At 46.2% G+C, this 15,161-nt stretch overlaps 1 protein-coding gene across 1 annotated transcript in view; it reads left to right on the forward strand.

The window, feature by feature from the left end:
* The window catches only part of Fads2 (fatty acid desaturase 2), a 35,870-nt gene that overhangs the window by 14,867 nt on the left and 5,842 nt on the right, over window positions 1-15,161 (forward strand). The window contains exons 5-7 of the mRNA XM_008827114.3: window positions 4,373-4,498; window positions 12,569-12,629; window positions 12,894-12,970. Coding sequence (XP_008825336.1) covers window positions 4,373-4,498; window positions 12,569-12,629; window positions 12,894-12,970 — 264 coding nt within the window. The remainder of the gene's footprint in view (window positions 1-4,372; window positions 4,499-12,568; window positions 12,630-12,893; window positions 12,971-15,161) is intronic.

The following is a 15,161-nucleotide window of genomic DNA, read 5'->3' on the forward strand; positions in this document are numbered from 1 at the left end:
TGCTCAAAGGCCTGGGTTCAACCCCTGGCATTACATGTGGTGATTGATGTACACTTGTGATCCCAGCACTCAGGAGGTGGAGGCAGGAGGATCAGAAGTTCTCAGTCTTATATAGAAAATAGAGGCCAGCCTGGGCTAAATGGCAGCCTGTCTCAAAACAAGCACGCACTCCTATACGTGTATTGATATGTCATTTTTTAAAAGTGATCAATCCTTTGATTCTAGAACACTAAAGAAGTTGTGAAAATGGAAAGTCTACTGGGCATGGTGGTGCAGGTCTTTAATCCTAGCACTTGGGAGGCAGAGGCAGGTGGAGCTCTGTGAAACTAAAGCCAACTTGGTCTACCTAGTGAATTTCAGGCCAGCTGGGGCTACAGGGAGAATCTGTCTGAAAACAAAACAAAAAATTGAGAAGTCTACATGTTAAAAGTTCCAGCATTATTTTAAATATATTTTATTATGTCAAAAAAAGTTTATTTTGCCTCCACTTCATTAGAAACAATTGTGTGATTCTGGGGATCGAACCCAGGACCTTGCACATGCTGTGTAAGTGCTCTATTACAGATCTCCAGTTCCAGGCCTTTTATTATACTTTTACATCAATGTAAAATAAAGTGATTCAAAATTATTTAAGTGTGTCATTTGGTTGACAGAAACTGTCAAACTTGACACATATATCAATTGAAAACAATATGAGCCCCAAAGAGATTTTGAAAGTATGTTATATGCTTTTGCTGGGATGTATACTTTTCTTTTATCTCAGGCTATGAAATAACTACCCAGCACTGCTGGCTACATTTCTTACCTGGTGTTGATGGGCATACCTTGACCCAGTTCTAGCTTTGGGAAAACAAGGCAGTATGAAGTTAGCCTGGGCCACAAAGCTAAACTCCTCCATGTCAAAAGAGAAAACGAAACAAATCCAACAGAAAAACCACCAAAAATCTTTTCTTTGGTTTCAGAAACAATCCTTACACTTTGCCCCCATTTGATATCTGATCCAAAGTCCAGAGAGAGGGGTGACAGTCCCACCTTGTCAACCATCTAGGTTGTTGGGTTGTCACCTAGCTTACTTCTCATTTCCCGCTCTCCTTGTGCCATTCGATGCTTTTCCTGGTAACTTTGTTTCCTCAGACTTCAAATGTGAATGTGACATTTGCTTCTCTGACACACTGCTTCTTGCTGTGATGGGTTTTGCGGCTGCCTTGTCTACAGGGGCCTGAGGTCACAGCAAAGGCCACAGCTGTTCCCGACTGCCTCCACCCGGAAGCTTTGTTTGTGCCCAAAACAATTCCCAAGTGAAAAGTTTGTTTTTAGCAAATAGACCTCTTTGCAGATGGTCAGACCCTCAGCTAAAGCTTGGAGTGGGCCAAGGATCACTGTGTCACCTGCTCCAGAAAACACCTGTGTCTTGCTTGCATGGGTTACCTGGTAACTTTGTTGAGGGACATGCCTCTGAAGGAGACTAAGAACTAGAACTGATGGGACTGGAGAGATGGCTCAGTGGTTAAGAGCACTGACTGCTCTTACAGGGGACCCGGGTTCAATTCCCAGCACCCACATGGCGGCTACGAACCCTACATAACTCCAGTTTCAGGGGAATCCGAAGCCCTCTTCTGACCTCTGTGGCATTGCACAACACGGGTGCAGTCACATACACGCAGACAATACGCTCATACACATAAAATAAATAAATAATTTTTTTAAAAAAAGAACTAGAACTGATGACCCAGGAGCCTGTGACCTTCAAATAACAAATAGAGCCGGTGACCAAGCAGCCCGTGGCCTTCAAATAACAAATACGCTTGTTATGGTCCTTGCCTTTGGGGCCATGGGGTCATCTAAGGCTGCCTGCTCCCTGGCCACTGGTCAGTGCTGTTCAGAAGGGGCTCATGCTGGGCAAGCTGTCAGCTGAGCTGTATTCTGTCCCCGGAAAAGTGGTTTATTTTGTTTTTTTCACAATCAGTTGTCTGTCTCACTCTTTTTTTTTACCTATATTAATTTTTTCAGCATATGTGATTTGTGTAAAACAATGGATTTCATTGTGACATTTTTGCACGTCTAGAAGGTACTTCAATCATAGCTGCCTCCATCGCCCTCTCTTGTTGCCCTTCTCCCTCCCGCTAGTTCTACTCCCTCCCAAATGCCCCGACTTCTGCTTTCACGTCTTTATTTTTAAATCTAGAGCCCATGTATGAGAGGAAGAAAGAGCCATGTATTTGTATTTCTAAATCTGGCTTATTTCAGTTAATATGATGATTTCCAGTCTATCCCCTTTCCTCAAAATGATACAGTTTCATTCTTCATGATGGAATCACACTCTGTTTGTAGATATATCACATTTTCTTTATCCATTCATCCATTGAAGGGCACCTAGATGCTGTAACATGTCTGTCTGTCTGTTTGCTTCATTATTTATGTCAGTGTAACATATAGCCCAGGCTAGCCTCCAGCTTGCTACATAGGCAAAGCTGACCTTGAACTCCTGATCCTCCTGCCTCCACCTCCTGATTGCTGGGACTGCAGTTGTGAGCCATCATGCCCAGGGTATTGGCAGTTAGTAGTGCCACAGTGAATATGGGTATTTACCCATCTCTATTGTGTGCTGACTTAGAGGCCTTCTGGCATATATCCCACAAGTGGTATAGCTGGATTGCGTGGTAGTTCTATTTTTAGTTTTTTGAGGAACGTCTGTACTGATTTCCATAGTGGTTGGACTGATGTACATTCCCACCAGCAATGAATAAGGGTTCCCTTCCCCAGATGCTTACTAGCATTTGCTGTTGCATTTTCTTTTTAAAAAAACATTTTAATTATTATTTATATTTTTGTGTATGAGTGTTTTGCCTGCATATATATAAGTACACTCATGTCTTGCAATGCCCATGGAGGTCAGAAGAGGGCATCATAGTCCCCTGGAACTGGAGTTACCGTTGGTTGTGAGCCACCATGTGGGTGCTGGAACTCAAACCTGGGTCCTCTGCAAGAACAGCCAGTACTCTTAATGACTGAGCCATCTCTCCAGTCCCTGTTGTTGTTTTCTTGATGATAGCCGCTCTGATTGGGGTGAAGGGCGTCTGGTAGTTATGCTTTGCATTTCCTTCATGGCTAAGAACGTTAAGAACTTCGTGTTTTGACCACAAGTTTCTTTGGTAACTGTCTCTTGTCAGATGAGATTGTCAGATGAATACCGGCAGATTTTGCCCCTTCTCCGTGTCCTGTGCTGCTGGAGTCTTGCTCAGATGGTTGACTATGCCTAGATATTGCAGTGCTTCCCTGATGTTTTCCTCTAGTAGTTTCAGGTCTTGCGTGAAGGTCTTTGATCCATGGGAAGTTTTTCTAAGAAAGGTTTTGTAGGATATAATGCATGTACCAAGCCATTGCCCACCTAAAGTGTCTACATAGGGCAGCATTCCTGTAGAATACTCACAGTTTATGCCAGTGTGGTGCAGTTCTAGAGCATTTTCATCACCCACAAAACAAGTCCTCAACCCCTTAGCCATTGACTCCAATCCCTGGACAGCCACTCACCTTCTTCCTCTGTGTGCTTCACATCACGGGGATCATGAGTCATGTGGTTCTTTTTCACTGACTTTGACTTTACATGATGTTTCCAGGTTTATGCATAGCACGTTAGTGGTTCATTTCTATTTATTTATTTACTTATTTATTTATTTATTTATTTATTTATTTATTTAGAGATAGGGTCTCACCATGTAGCCCTGGCTGGCTTGGATCTTGCTGTGAACACCAGGCAAACCATTCCATTTTACAGATACCACATTGTATTTATACATTCTTTGGTTGATGGACATTGAGCTATTTCTGACCTGGTATTTTCAAGAATGTTGTTTTGAACATTTGTATATAATTTCTGTGTGTATATAAGACTCTTCATGTCTCTTGCCTATCTAGTCAGGAGAGAAACTGGTGGTTCCCTGGTAGAGGGGTCTTTCCACTGTCTCTGAAGGCCTTGCTCAACACTGGCACCCACAAGACATACAGTGGATGAGAAGGTGTGGAAGGTTCTACCTGGGGTTAGTGGAGGGGCAGAGACCATCCCCACAGCTACTGAAAGGCTCACCCTGTGGGCCAACACAAGCACATCTTATCCACCATCCTTGTCTCTTGATAGGGGAAACGATGCTGGAGAAGTGACTTGACTCCATTCAGGGCTGACCAGCACACTCAGCTCAGAAGTGACAGAGTTATAGTCTGATTTCCAGGAACTCTGTGCGTGGCCCTCATATGTGATGGAGAAGCCTGCCACGAGTGTCATAGGTGCCAGGACCTGGTCTGAAGCAGGGACTACCACAGGCAAGCTCAGATCCCTATGGGCTGCATGGTTCACCCAACCCCTCTCCCCTAACAGGGTGCCTCTGCCAACTGGTGGAACCATCGTCACTTCCAGCATCATGCCAAGCCCAACATCTTCCACAAGGATCCTGACGTGAAGAGTCTACATGTGTTTGTCCTCGGGAAGTGGCAGGCTCTGGAGGTATGAGTGAGGGGATGATGTTGATGTAGGAGGTATCATGGGAGAGGGAAGGAGTCCTATAGGGTCAACATTTAACCAAGACATCAGCAACCAAGAAACCTTTCCTAGTCTCCACAGATGATCCCAGCTGTAGTTTACTTAGAGTGGCTTTCCTTGTGAGTCCCCGACACAGTTCCGCATCTGCGCATTTGATGCGCTCTTCCCTCCCACAGCAAACTGCTTTGAGTTTTGTTGGAAGATAAGATTCTAGGCCTCCAGGGCAGCCCACAATGGGCCAGTTCACATTAAGGAAACTTTGTAGAGTCGTGGTCACCAGCAGTGGCAGGAACCTCAGCATGGGCTGTCCACCCAGTAGAAGAAAAAAACAAGGCTCAGTGTGAGGACAGGAAGGGGCAGGAGGGTCCCATCATCGATAGGTCAGTCTAGGACAGGCTTCAGATCTTTGGCTGCTAAGCCATTTCTGTCTACTTACTTACACTTCTCTTATTTTTCTATCATTAACTTTTTATTATAAATGCAGGATATATTTGGTATAAACACTAAAACAGTATAGAAATGTACAAAATTCAGAAGTGAGTGTCTCTTTTCCTGTCACCTCCTTGGCATTAGGGCCTATGAACCCAAGGTATTCTAGTTTGCTGTAACAAAACACTCTGACCAATACCATCTTGGAGAGGAAAGGGTTTATTTGGCTTACATCTCTTGGGTCACAGTTCATCAGAGAGCCCAAGGTAGGAACTCGGGAACCTCGAGGCAGGAGCTGGAGCACAGGTCATGGAGGAACACAGCCTACTGGCTTGTTCCCCTGGCCCCTGCTCAACCTGCTTTCTTATATAATACAGAACCACCTGCCCAGGGGTGGTACCACCCACATCACTCAACAATCAAGAAAATATCCCACAAACATGGCCACAGGCCAGTCCAATGGAGCCAGTTTCCCAACTGAGGCTCCCTCTACCCCTATGTGTCAAGTTGACAAGCAAAGCTATCTAGCACACAAGGGTAATTACTCTTAGCAACATGCCAGCTATCTTCTGTTTTTTTTTTTGGAGGTGCTCCACTGAGCCATGTCTCCAGCCTCCAATATTTCTTATGTGTATATGAACATGCATATATCTTGTTCTTTAAAACAAAACTAGAAATAAAGTATGCCTTCTATTCAGTAGTTTGCTACTTCCCCAAATGTAGACCTTGTTTCAGCAGTCCAAGTAGACTGGTCTCATCCTTTTGGACTGTGGACTCTTTTAAAATTTATTTTTACTTTATGTATATGAGTGTTTTCCTTGCATGTATGCAACTGCACCCATGTTGTGCAGTGCCTTCAGAGGCCAGAAGAGCGCATCAGGTCCCCTGGAATTGGAGTTATGGATGGTTATGAACTACCACGTAGGTGCTGGGAACCAAACCCAGGTCCCCTGGAAGAGCAGCCGATGCTCTTAACCTCTGAACCATCTCTCCAGCCCCTTATTCCTTTTTGTTTCAAATAAAGGTTTATTTATTTATTTTTCAAATTTATTAATTTTTTTTTTTTTGGTCTTTTTGAGACAGGGTCTCCCTGTAGCCCCACCTGGCCTAGAACTCACTATATAGATCAGGCTAGCCTTGAACCCACAGAGATCTGCCTGCCTCTGCCTCCCAAGTGCTGGGATTAAAGGCATGTGCCACCATGCCTGGACTTATTTATTTTATGTGGATGTGTGTGTCTGAGTGAATGTTTGTGTACCACGTGCATGCAGATGCCCATGGAGGCCAGAAGAGGGCATTGGATCCTCTGGAATTGGAGCTTCAGGTGATTGTGAGCCACCTGATGTGCGTGCTGGGACCTGAACCCAAGTCCTCTGAAGAGCAAGTATTCTTGGGGCTAGGGAGATGGGCTGCTAACAACTATTTGTGACTGCAGTTCCAGAGGATCTGACACCCTCTTCTGGCCTCTTTGGACATTGCCCACATGGATGTACTTAGATACATGCAGACAAAACACTCATACAAAAAAAAAAGTAAGTAAATTTTTCAGCTGGGCATGGTGATGCACGTATTTAGTCCCAGCACTTGGGAAGCAGAAGCACGCGGATCTCTGTGAGTTCAAGGCCATTCTAGTCTACATAGCGAGTTCCAGGCCAGCTGGAGCTATAGGGAGACCCTGTCTCAAAAACAAAAACAAAAATACCCCAAAACATGTTTTTTAGCTGGGCATGGTAGTGCACACTTGGGAGGCAGAGGCAGGTAGATTTCTGTGAGATGGTACACCATTAAATTTCTATATTATAGACTGATACACACTATTTCATAAAACAGGGAAATTTTGTCCACTAATCTTAATTTCCCTCTGTCTTAAGCACACCCTCTACCATTGAGCCCTTTAACTTTCTCCTATAATTCTATATACCCCCAGCCACTTAAACTTCTTTTAATAAAAGCATTCCCAGTCATGCATGGTAATAATCTCAGCACTCAGGAAGTAGAGGCAGGAGATTTTGAGTTTGAACTTTACCTGGTCTATATAATAAAGCCTCTTTGAAAATAAAGGGGCAATGAGATGGCTCAGTGGGTTAAGGTGCTTAGTGTCAAGCCTGATGACCTGAGTTTGATCCCTAGGACCCATAAGGTGGAAGGAGGAAACTGACCACTGCAAGTTGTTCTCTGACCTCCACATATAAGAATATTAATAAAAATAAATAAACAAAACAAGGCACTCTCAATGCATTTAAAGAATGCCCTCAGTCAAGGCATGGCAATGCATACCTGTAATCTCAGACATTAAGAGACTGAGGCAGAAAGATTGCTGTGAGTTCAAGGCCAGCCTGGGCTATATAGTAAGAAAAAAGGTCTTCAACACTTTTTTTTTTTTTTTTAAGTAGAGCCTCTATCAGAGTTTAATTTACAAAAAAAGAGAAGACAACATACACACGATGTTTTGGAAATACACTGATGATGGACACCAAGTTAACAGATTTTAAAACTGCAGTCAGGCTGTGTGTGTAGCTTAGTGGTAGAACTCTTGCCTAGCATGCTCAAGGCCCTGGGTTCAGTCAAAGCACCAAGGTGGAAAATCGCAATGCTGGCCAGAATGGAACTCTCAATTGGCAGTTGCTGAATAAGGCAAATTTGCCCACAGGGGAGGGCCCCCCCCCCAAATCTGATTTGTAACTCTTTCTCCATCGAGAGTGTCTGAGCAGAGGCAGGGTTTGGGGACATAGCCCATTCATAGGACATACGCCACAGTTCTGAACTCTGGCTAGTTGGCCAGGAATTTTTTTTTCAGCCTACCAGTTGCTTTGTTTCTCTTCTGGGAAATGGCTTGTTAGCTTTGGTTACAAGTGTTTGGATAGCATAGCTGATTACCTTGGAGTCTTCTGATAGTGAGGACCAAGCCTTCCTTAATGTCAGTAGTAGAGCTATTGGCTGTCTCACAGATGTCCTCTGAGTCCCTAACAAATACATGAAAGCCAGGCTCACCAGCTTTGCAGACTAGAAGGCTTTTTCATCTGTGCGGTGGCTGATAAATTTTGCCCAGACACCTCACTTCTTGAATGCTGGCCTTGGGGTGGGAGGGTGTGAGGATTTCCTTGCTAGTGGCATTTGAAAATGGAGGCCAGCACCACTGTGTTTGTAGAAACCCTCCCTCAGGTGTTAACAAAAACACCCATGTTTCCCAGGTTCCTGGTCGAACTGTGCACTAGTGCTCACAGGACAGAGCTGCTCTGGAAGGAGCTCTGGTCTCTTGACTGAAATGGCAGCAAGTCCTAAACACTGCAGCAGGGCTCCAACTTGACCATGTCTCAGGGGCTTGAGCCTCCATCCCAGGCTCCAGAGTTGGGTGCCTGTCAAGACCCTTACCTTGGGGCATGGATGACCAATACAGACCAGCCAAGGGGCCCCAAGGGCATCCAGTTCATAGAAATGTCACTAATAGCCCTCTCCCTTTCCGTCTTGTTTATGACTTCCAGGAGGATGTTTTCGGTTTGTTTCTTGTGGTAAGATGCCTGTGCTTTCTCTTCCAGACATTATTTTCATTGTTTTCTATTTTAGGAAGTTATTCACATCTGGTATTTTCAGTTTTTTGGCTTCACATTTCAACTTTTAACTTTAAATTATTTTTACATTTATTTATCTCTCTCTCTGTGTGTATGTGTATGTGTGTGTGTGTACGTGCACACATACACACACACACATTCACATCACTGCACTCTGATGTAGGTGAGAAGGGCAATTAGAGGACATTCTTTTCTTCTACTCTGTAGGTTCTAGGGATTATCCTCAGGTTGTGAGGCTTCGCAGCAAGCTTCTTTACGCAATGAGCTATCTCACAGTCCCCCCAATTTTAGCTTTTACTCTGTAGGATTTGAATGTGAAATTTTCTGCTTTGACATTTCTCCAGAGTCAATCAGTGTTCTCAGCCCTTAAGGGGCTCCATTACCTTTCCCAAATAATAGAGTAAGCTCTCCTACACACCAGTGTCTGCTCTGGGTTGTTGGTCTTCTCCCAGGGGACTGACTGTGTGACCTGGTCATCACACACATCCGTCCTGAGTAACTCTTTCTAAGTGTGGAGTGCACTTGACTTGCCTGTCTCCACACAGTGGCCATCATCCACTCTGCCCATTTTTAGCCTCTTGACAAAGCTTTCTGCTTTGTTTTCTATGCCTCACGCATGCTCCTTTTTAAATGTGTATTTTGCCCTTGTATTCAGAGCTTCTCTAGTATTCTGGAAAGCAATTGAAGGCTGGGTCCTTGTGTCCTAGTAGTGTCCACTGAGGCCTCTTCAAATTTCTAGCTTTTTAGTTGATTCAATTTTCATAGAAAGGCAATCTTGAAAATAAGGAGAAATCAGTCTTTCAACTGGCCCTGTGCACTTTTACAAGTTAGAGCCTTTGACAGGTGGGGTCTTGCCCTGGGCTGCCTTTCCTATTGTCCCAGTGCAGAGCAGGAGATTTCTCTTTAACAAATACAGCCTTTTTTGTCTAAATTTTTGTTTTTATTTCTTATTAATTTTTTGTCTTTTTGAGACAGGGTCTCCCTGTAGCCCCAGCTGGCCTGGTACTCACTAGGTAGACAAGGCTAGCCTTGAACTCACAGAGATCTACCTGCCTCTGCCTCCTGAGTGCAGGGACTAAAGGCTTGCATCACCATGCCCAGTCCCTTTTTTTCCCCTAAATTAAAAAAAAAAAAAAGATTTATTTATTTTTATTTTATGTGTACAAGTGTTTTGCCTGCATGTATGTGTGATTGTAACTGGCACCCTATCCCCCTGTAGTGCTTTTTTTTTTTTTTTTTTTTTTGTTTTTTTTGAGACGGGGTCTCCCTGTAGCTCCAGCTGGCCTAGTACTCACTACGTTATATAGACCAGGCTGGCCTCAAACTCACAGAGATCCATCTGCCTCTGCCTCCCAAGTGCTGGGACTTCAGGCGTGCACCACCATACCCAGCTAGTAGTGCTTTTATACCTGCTTTATACATTGGGCTCGCAGAGAATTCCTGTAAAATACACACCGTACCTTTACTTTGCAACAAGGAATTCAAAGGCCAGGGAGGTGAAACAGTTTTCACAAATAGGGAATTGTTTCCAAATGCCCATGTCCCGAAGGCTAGCCATCAACAGAGACTGGTCCTGAAACCTTCCACTGCCTAGGGTAGCCGGGCTGTGTTGGCTTCTGTAGGTCAGTCTAGGACATGGAAAAGTCACATGTGGGAGCCAACAGTTTATCGGCTGGGAACAGCTGGAGGCAGCCCTGCAATCTCTATCATCCTCTGACACTTACCATAAGCCAATGGACATAGTTATGTACACCTTCAAATGGTCTCCCTTGGTGTCCCCCTGTGTTCCTCTAGAGGGACCCTCTGACCACTGTTGATGTGGGGTCACTCCTTGGTGCTTAGTCTCTGAGAGGAATTGATGACCTGTGACTAGTATATGGAGGCAGCCAGGGCTGGGAAGCCTGTGTTTAGAAGCTAGGCCTGAGGGCTAGTTCCCTGGCTTCTAGGAGGAGGTCAGATCAAGGCCCAGGGCCTGTCCTGTGTTCCACAGGCTGCTGCTCTGCCCCCACACTGGCAACATTGGGGGATATCTCTCCTCCTGTGCCAGCCCTTCACATCCCTCCCTTCTACTGGCAAATTATCAAAGGCCCCTCTGAAGCCTCCCTGGCTCTGACCTCTCCAAGGCCAACCTTGGACCTGACCCTAATGACAGACTGTGGACACCACATACTTTCTGGGAATGCATAAAGTCCTTGCCAAGGCACAGGAGGCTGCACAGAACAAGAGGATTGTTTCCGGTCATGCTTTGGCAGGCGTGTGTCCATGGCCGCTGGCACCGAGGCACATGTTCTGGGGACAGGCTGGACTTTGTTCCTTTTCAGTTCCTCCTTGTGGGAGCTCATGAATCTCTCTGTGGCTTTGACAAGCACTTTTCTCTCTCTGTTCTCACCTGGAGGACAGGAGTGTCATCTAGGGGACATTCATGTTTTCTTCCATCTGTAACTCATTTTGATCTCCTGACTCCAGTGAGTAGGAAGGGACAGTATCTGAGGAGACTGACTTTAGCCTTTGGGTCTGGGGAGGGAAGTATGTGAAGGCAATGTCCTGGGGCAGCTTGTGCTTATGCCCAAGTTCCCATTGGTAATGCTTAGCAGCTGCTGAGTTGGATGCTAAACATACTTAGAGAACTGGGGACCTGTACTGGATCTTTGTGTTGGTGAGAAGCAACGTCTGACAAGCTTGGATCTGTTGACTCCAAGCACAGGTCCCCCGCAGCATTGCAAGCAAAAAGAACAGGTGCTCCTTGACCAGTGACAGTGTTGGGTGGGCTGGTCCCTAGGGATTGGGTCAGATAGCCAGCCAGTGGCCCAGGTACCTTGCTGTGTATGACCTCTTCTGTTCTGCTGGCTTCCCTGTGTGTCAAGACCCACCTGGAGAGGAGTGATTAGCCTTTAGAAATTACTAGGAGGCCCCAGAGAATAGATGCTTCCAGGATGTTGATTATCAAGGATTTCTGGTCCTTACTTGGGTTTTCTTGGCTGCAACAGTCTCCTGGGAGTTCCCTGGGGAGACCCAGGAGCGTCTGTCAGTCCCAGAAGAGTAGAAACAGGCCCTAGGTGCTCCCTGCAGGTTCCCAGACTTAAATAAACTTTTTTTTTTTTCATCGTATAAAGTTCAAGGTCTAGGAACATAGTAGCTCAGTGGCAGAACACTTGCCTAACATGAGTGAGACCCTGGGGTCCATCTCAACACTACAACAAAACAATAATAGGTTTAAAAAAAAAAACCCAAACAAAAACCAAGCAAACCAGTCCAGCAGGCTACTTCTCTTGGCTTTGAACAGTATCTTTGAGTCTGAGCTTCAGCCACCAACCTTGGGGCTGGTCAAGGATTCTGGCCTCATCATTGGCAAAATAAAAGATATTCCAAACAGATACTTGTGTCCTCTCCGTTTGGCCTTCAGACTATTGAAACAATGGACCCCAAGAAATTAGAATTTCTATAGGAATTGCATGCTGAGAGAAGGAAAAGACTGAAACCTGGTGCCAGCCAGAGGAGGAACTTGACTCCTAGAGATTTCACACAGTTCTGACAACTTGTCAGACCACCTTGCAGAAGAGACTAGAGACAATGATGGGTCAGGGCCGTCCCTGATGGGGCAGGACCACACCTTGACCAGGACTGTTTAGCACTGCACACCTCTTGCTCTTTAAACCTGAACATCATCGCAGGATCCCAAAGATGGATGGTGGTAGGGGTGGGAGTCATTGAACTTCTTTATTTGTTCCTCTTCCCAGTGTGGCCACATTGAATAAATCTCTCTGTCATCATTATTCGTTTCTTTAATTGGGCCATTGAGAAACGGTGGCCAAGCCTAGCTTGTTAGGGCTGCCAGGACCCAGGCTCAAATGCTAACAACTCTGGTAATATGCAGCTAGGGCTGAGGAAATCGGCACCTCCTAGCCTTGTTGGACCCAGATGCAGAGACAGGGAAGGAATGAGTCTCCTCTGAGCAGGGAGGAGGATGGCACACAAAGTGGGTTGGGGAAGGCTGGGAGGGTGATGCTCATGACTCTCTTCTCTCCTCTCTCCTCAGTATGGCAAGAAGAAGCTGAAATATCTGCCTTACAACCACCAGCACGAGTACTTCTTCCTGAGTGAGTCCGGGTGCCCCGAGTCCCCCGCCCTACCCTCACTCCAGTGTAACCACCCATCCCATTTCCTGCCACACCCTTTTCAGACCCAAAAAGTGACTGCATACCTATCCAAGGAAGAAGGGTGCCAGCAGCTAGCCCTGGGCAGACCCCTGTGGGCCCTGTTACCATCATCCCAGCTCCCAGGCCCCTGGCTACGGAGCTGTCCTGTGGGCAGCACCAGGCTGGCTCCTTTACCTCAGACAGGGTCCTCTGCCCTCTCCACAGTTGGTCCACCGCTGCTCATCCCCATGTACTTCCAATATCAGATCATCGAGACCATGATTACTCGCAGGGACTGGGTGGTAAGTTGAGTGGTACTGACCGGGGGTCGGGGAAGGTGACTATGGCATGGGAAACCCAGAAACTGGGTGTCTCTGTGGACCTGTGGGTCCCCAAGCATCTCCCCAAGGTTTACCTGCCTTGTCACTCTTCAGAGGAGACAAGCTCTGAGGTCTCCAAAAACAAGAAGATCACAGTGTGTCAGTCTTGAAGATGCCCGCCCCCGCCCCCGCCCAGTACATACACACAACAGAGTCCACCCAGCAGCCATTGCCTTTACATAGTTCCTGAAGAAACAAACACAGCCAACAGGAAATGAGTAGCCTAAGCAATAGAAGCATATTGTCTCACTGTCTGGATACCAGAAGTCCAAAATCAGGTGTCAGCAGACAGGCTCCTTCCTGTGGGTTGCCAGAGAGAAACTTCTAGGCCCTTCTCTTTGATTGGTAGGTAGCCTGCTTCTCCCTGTTTCTCTTTACATCATATAGGCCTTTCTGTATCTGTGGTTAGATGCCCACCCCTTTTTAAATGTGTGTGTATACGTGTGTGCGTGTGTGTGTAGGCCTGATGACAACCTCAGGTATCATCTTCAGGAACACTGTACACTTCCTTTGAGACAGGGTCTCTCACTGTCCTGGAGCCCACCAATTAGACTAGAATGGCAGGTCAATGAGTGCTAGGGATCTCCCTGAGTCTACCTTCCCAGCTCTGGAATTTTGAAGTATGTGCCATGGTGCCTGGCTCTTTCAAATGGCTCTGGAGATTGAACTCAGGTCCTTGTGCTTGCCAACTAAGGTATTGCCTCAGCCTTGTCCCTTTTTTATCGGGACAAAACCAGTCCTATTGTATTAGGGCCTATCCTATCTTGTCTTAACTAGTTCTGCTAGCAATGACCCTGATTCCAGAGAAGGTTGCTTTCTGGGGTGCTGAGGGTAGAATGTCAGTGTATGAGTTTGGAGGGCCTGATTCTACCCAAAGCAACATACTTAGAGGTGCCTCTAGGGAGGAAGGGCCTGTGGAGAGGGGCTGTGTATATGTTGGGGGATGGAGACTTAGATTTACATAAAGGTACAGTTGTGATTTTGTGCAAGACGATGACCTGCCTATCATGGAGTAAGCTGTAGAGAGTGGTCACCATGGGCAGAGGGTTTGCTGTGGCAGGAACGTGGTCCCTGCATTGGGGGAGAACAGGCAAGGGCATGGTCTCTTGGTGGGTATTCTTGGTCTTTTTAAAACCACATCAGCAATGAGAGCAACTGCAAGTTTCAGCACCTTAAATCTATACAGCACCTCAGAGCTTCAGGTCACTGTGTTTACACTGTCATGAGATCTATAGTCAGAGGGCCTGTCTGGCTATCCTCTTCCCTGTGGTTCTCAAGCAGGTAGGGGTCTGAGGATGAGGGGGGACTCTGGAAGTTGCCACCAGCCTTGTCTTGTTAGAGTCTGCACATCCTGTTGTCTGAGATATGCTGTTGTCTCAGAAGACTATGTTTCCTCTGCATTAGTTACTTTTCTGTTGTTGTGATAAAACACCATGGTCTTGGTGGCATATACCTTTAATTCCAGCACTCGGTGGTGGAGGCAGGTGGATCACTATGAGGTTAAGGCCACCCTGGTCTACATAGTGAATTCTAGGTCTGCTGTAGCTACAGGGAGACCCTGTTTCAAAAAGACAAAAACAACAACAAAAGAAAAACCCCAAAATACCCACATCATGACCAAGGCCATTTACAGAAAGAAGAGTTTATTTGGCTTATGGTTCCAGAGGCAAAGAGTCCATCATGGTGGGGAGGCATGGTGGCAGAGGTGGCAGGGGCAGAAAGCTAAGCACTCGCATCTTCAAACAGGCACAGGAAACAGCAGACCGGAAATGGACATGGCTGTATGCTGTCAAAGCCTGCCCTGAGTGGCGTGCTTTCTCCAGCAAGGCCACACCTTCTAAAACCTCCCAATTGGGGGCATATACTTGAAACCTATGGGGGACACGTATTCAAACCACCACAGCCTCCATATGTGTTGCGTTCCAGGTACAGGTGGTTCCTGCCACCTGCATGTAGTTTAGCCCTGCTTTACTGAGGAGGCTGATGAGGGCACGGAAAGGAAATGTTTCTGGGTCAGCTAAGTGGCTGACATTTGAACACAGATCTCCTACCCCTATCTGGACTTCTGTTTCCATTGTGGCTGCTTTCGGCCTCAGGAAGCATCACAGCTGAA

The sequence above is a fragment of the Nannospalax galili genome, unplaced genomic scaffold, assembly GCF_000622305.1.
Source record: "Nannospalax galili isolate Female #2095 unplaced genomic scaffold, S.galili_v1.0 scaffold1051, whole genome shotgun sequence".
NCBI lineage: Eukaryota > Metazoa > Chordata > Mammalia > Rodentia > Spalacidae > Nannospalax > Nannospalax galili.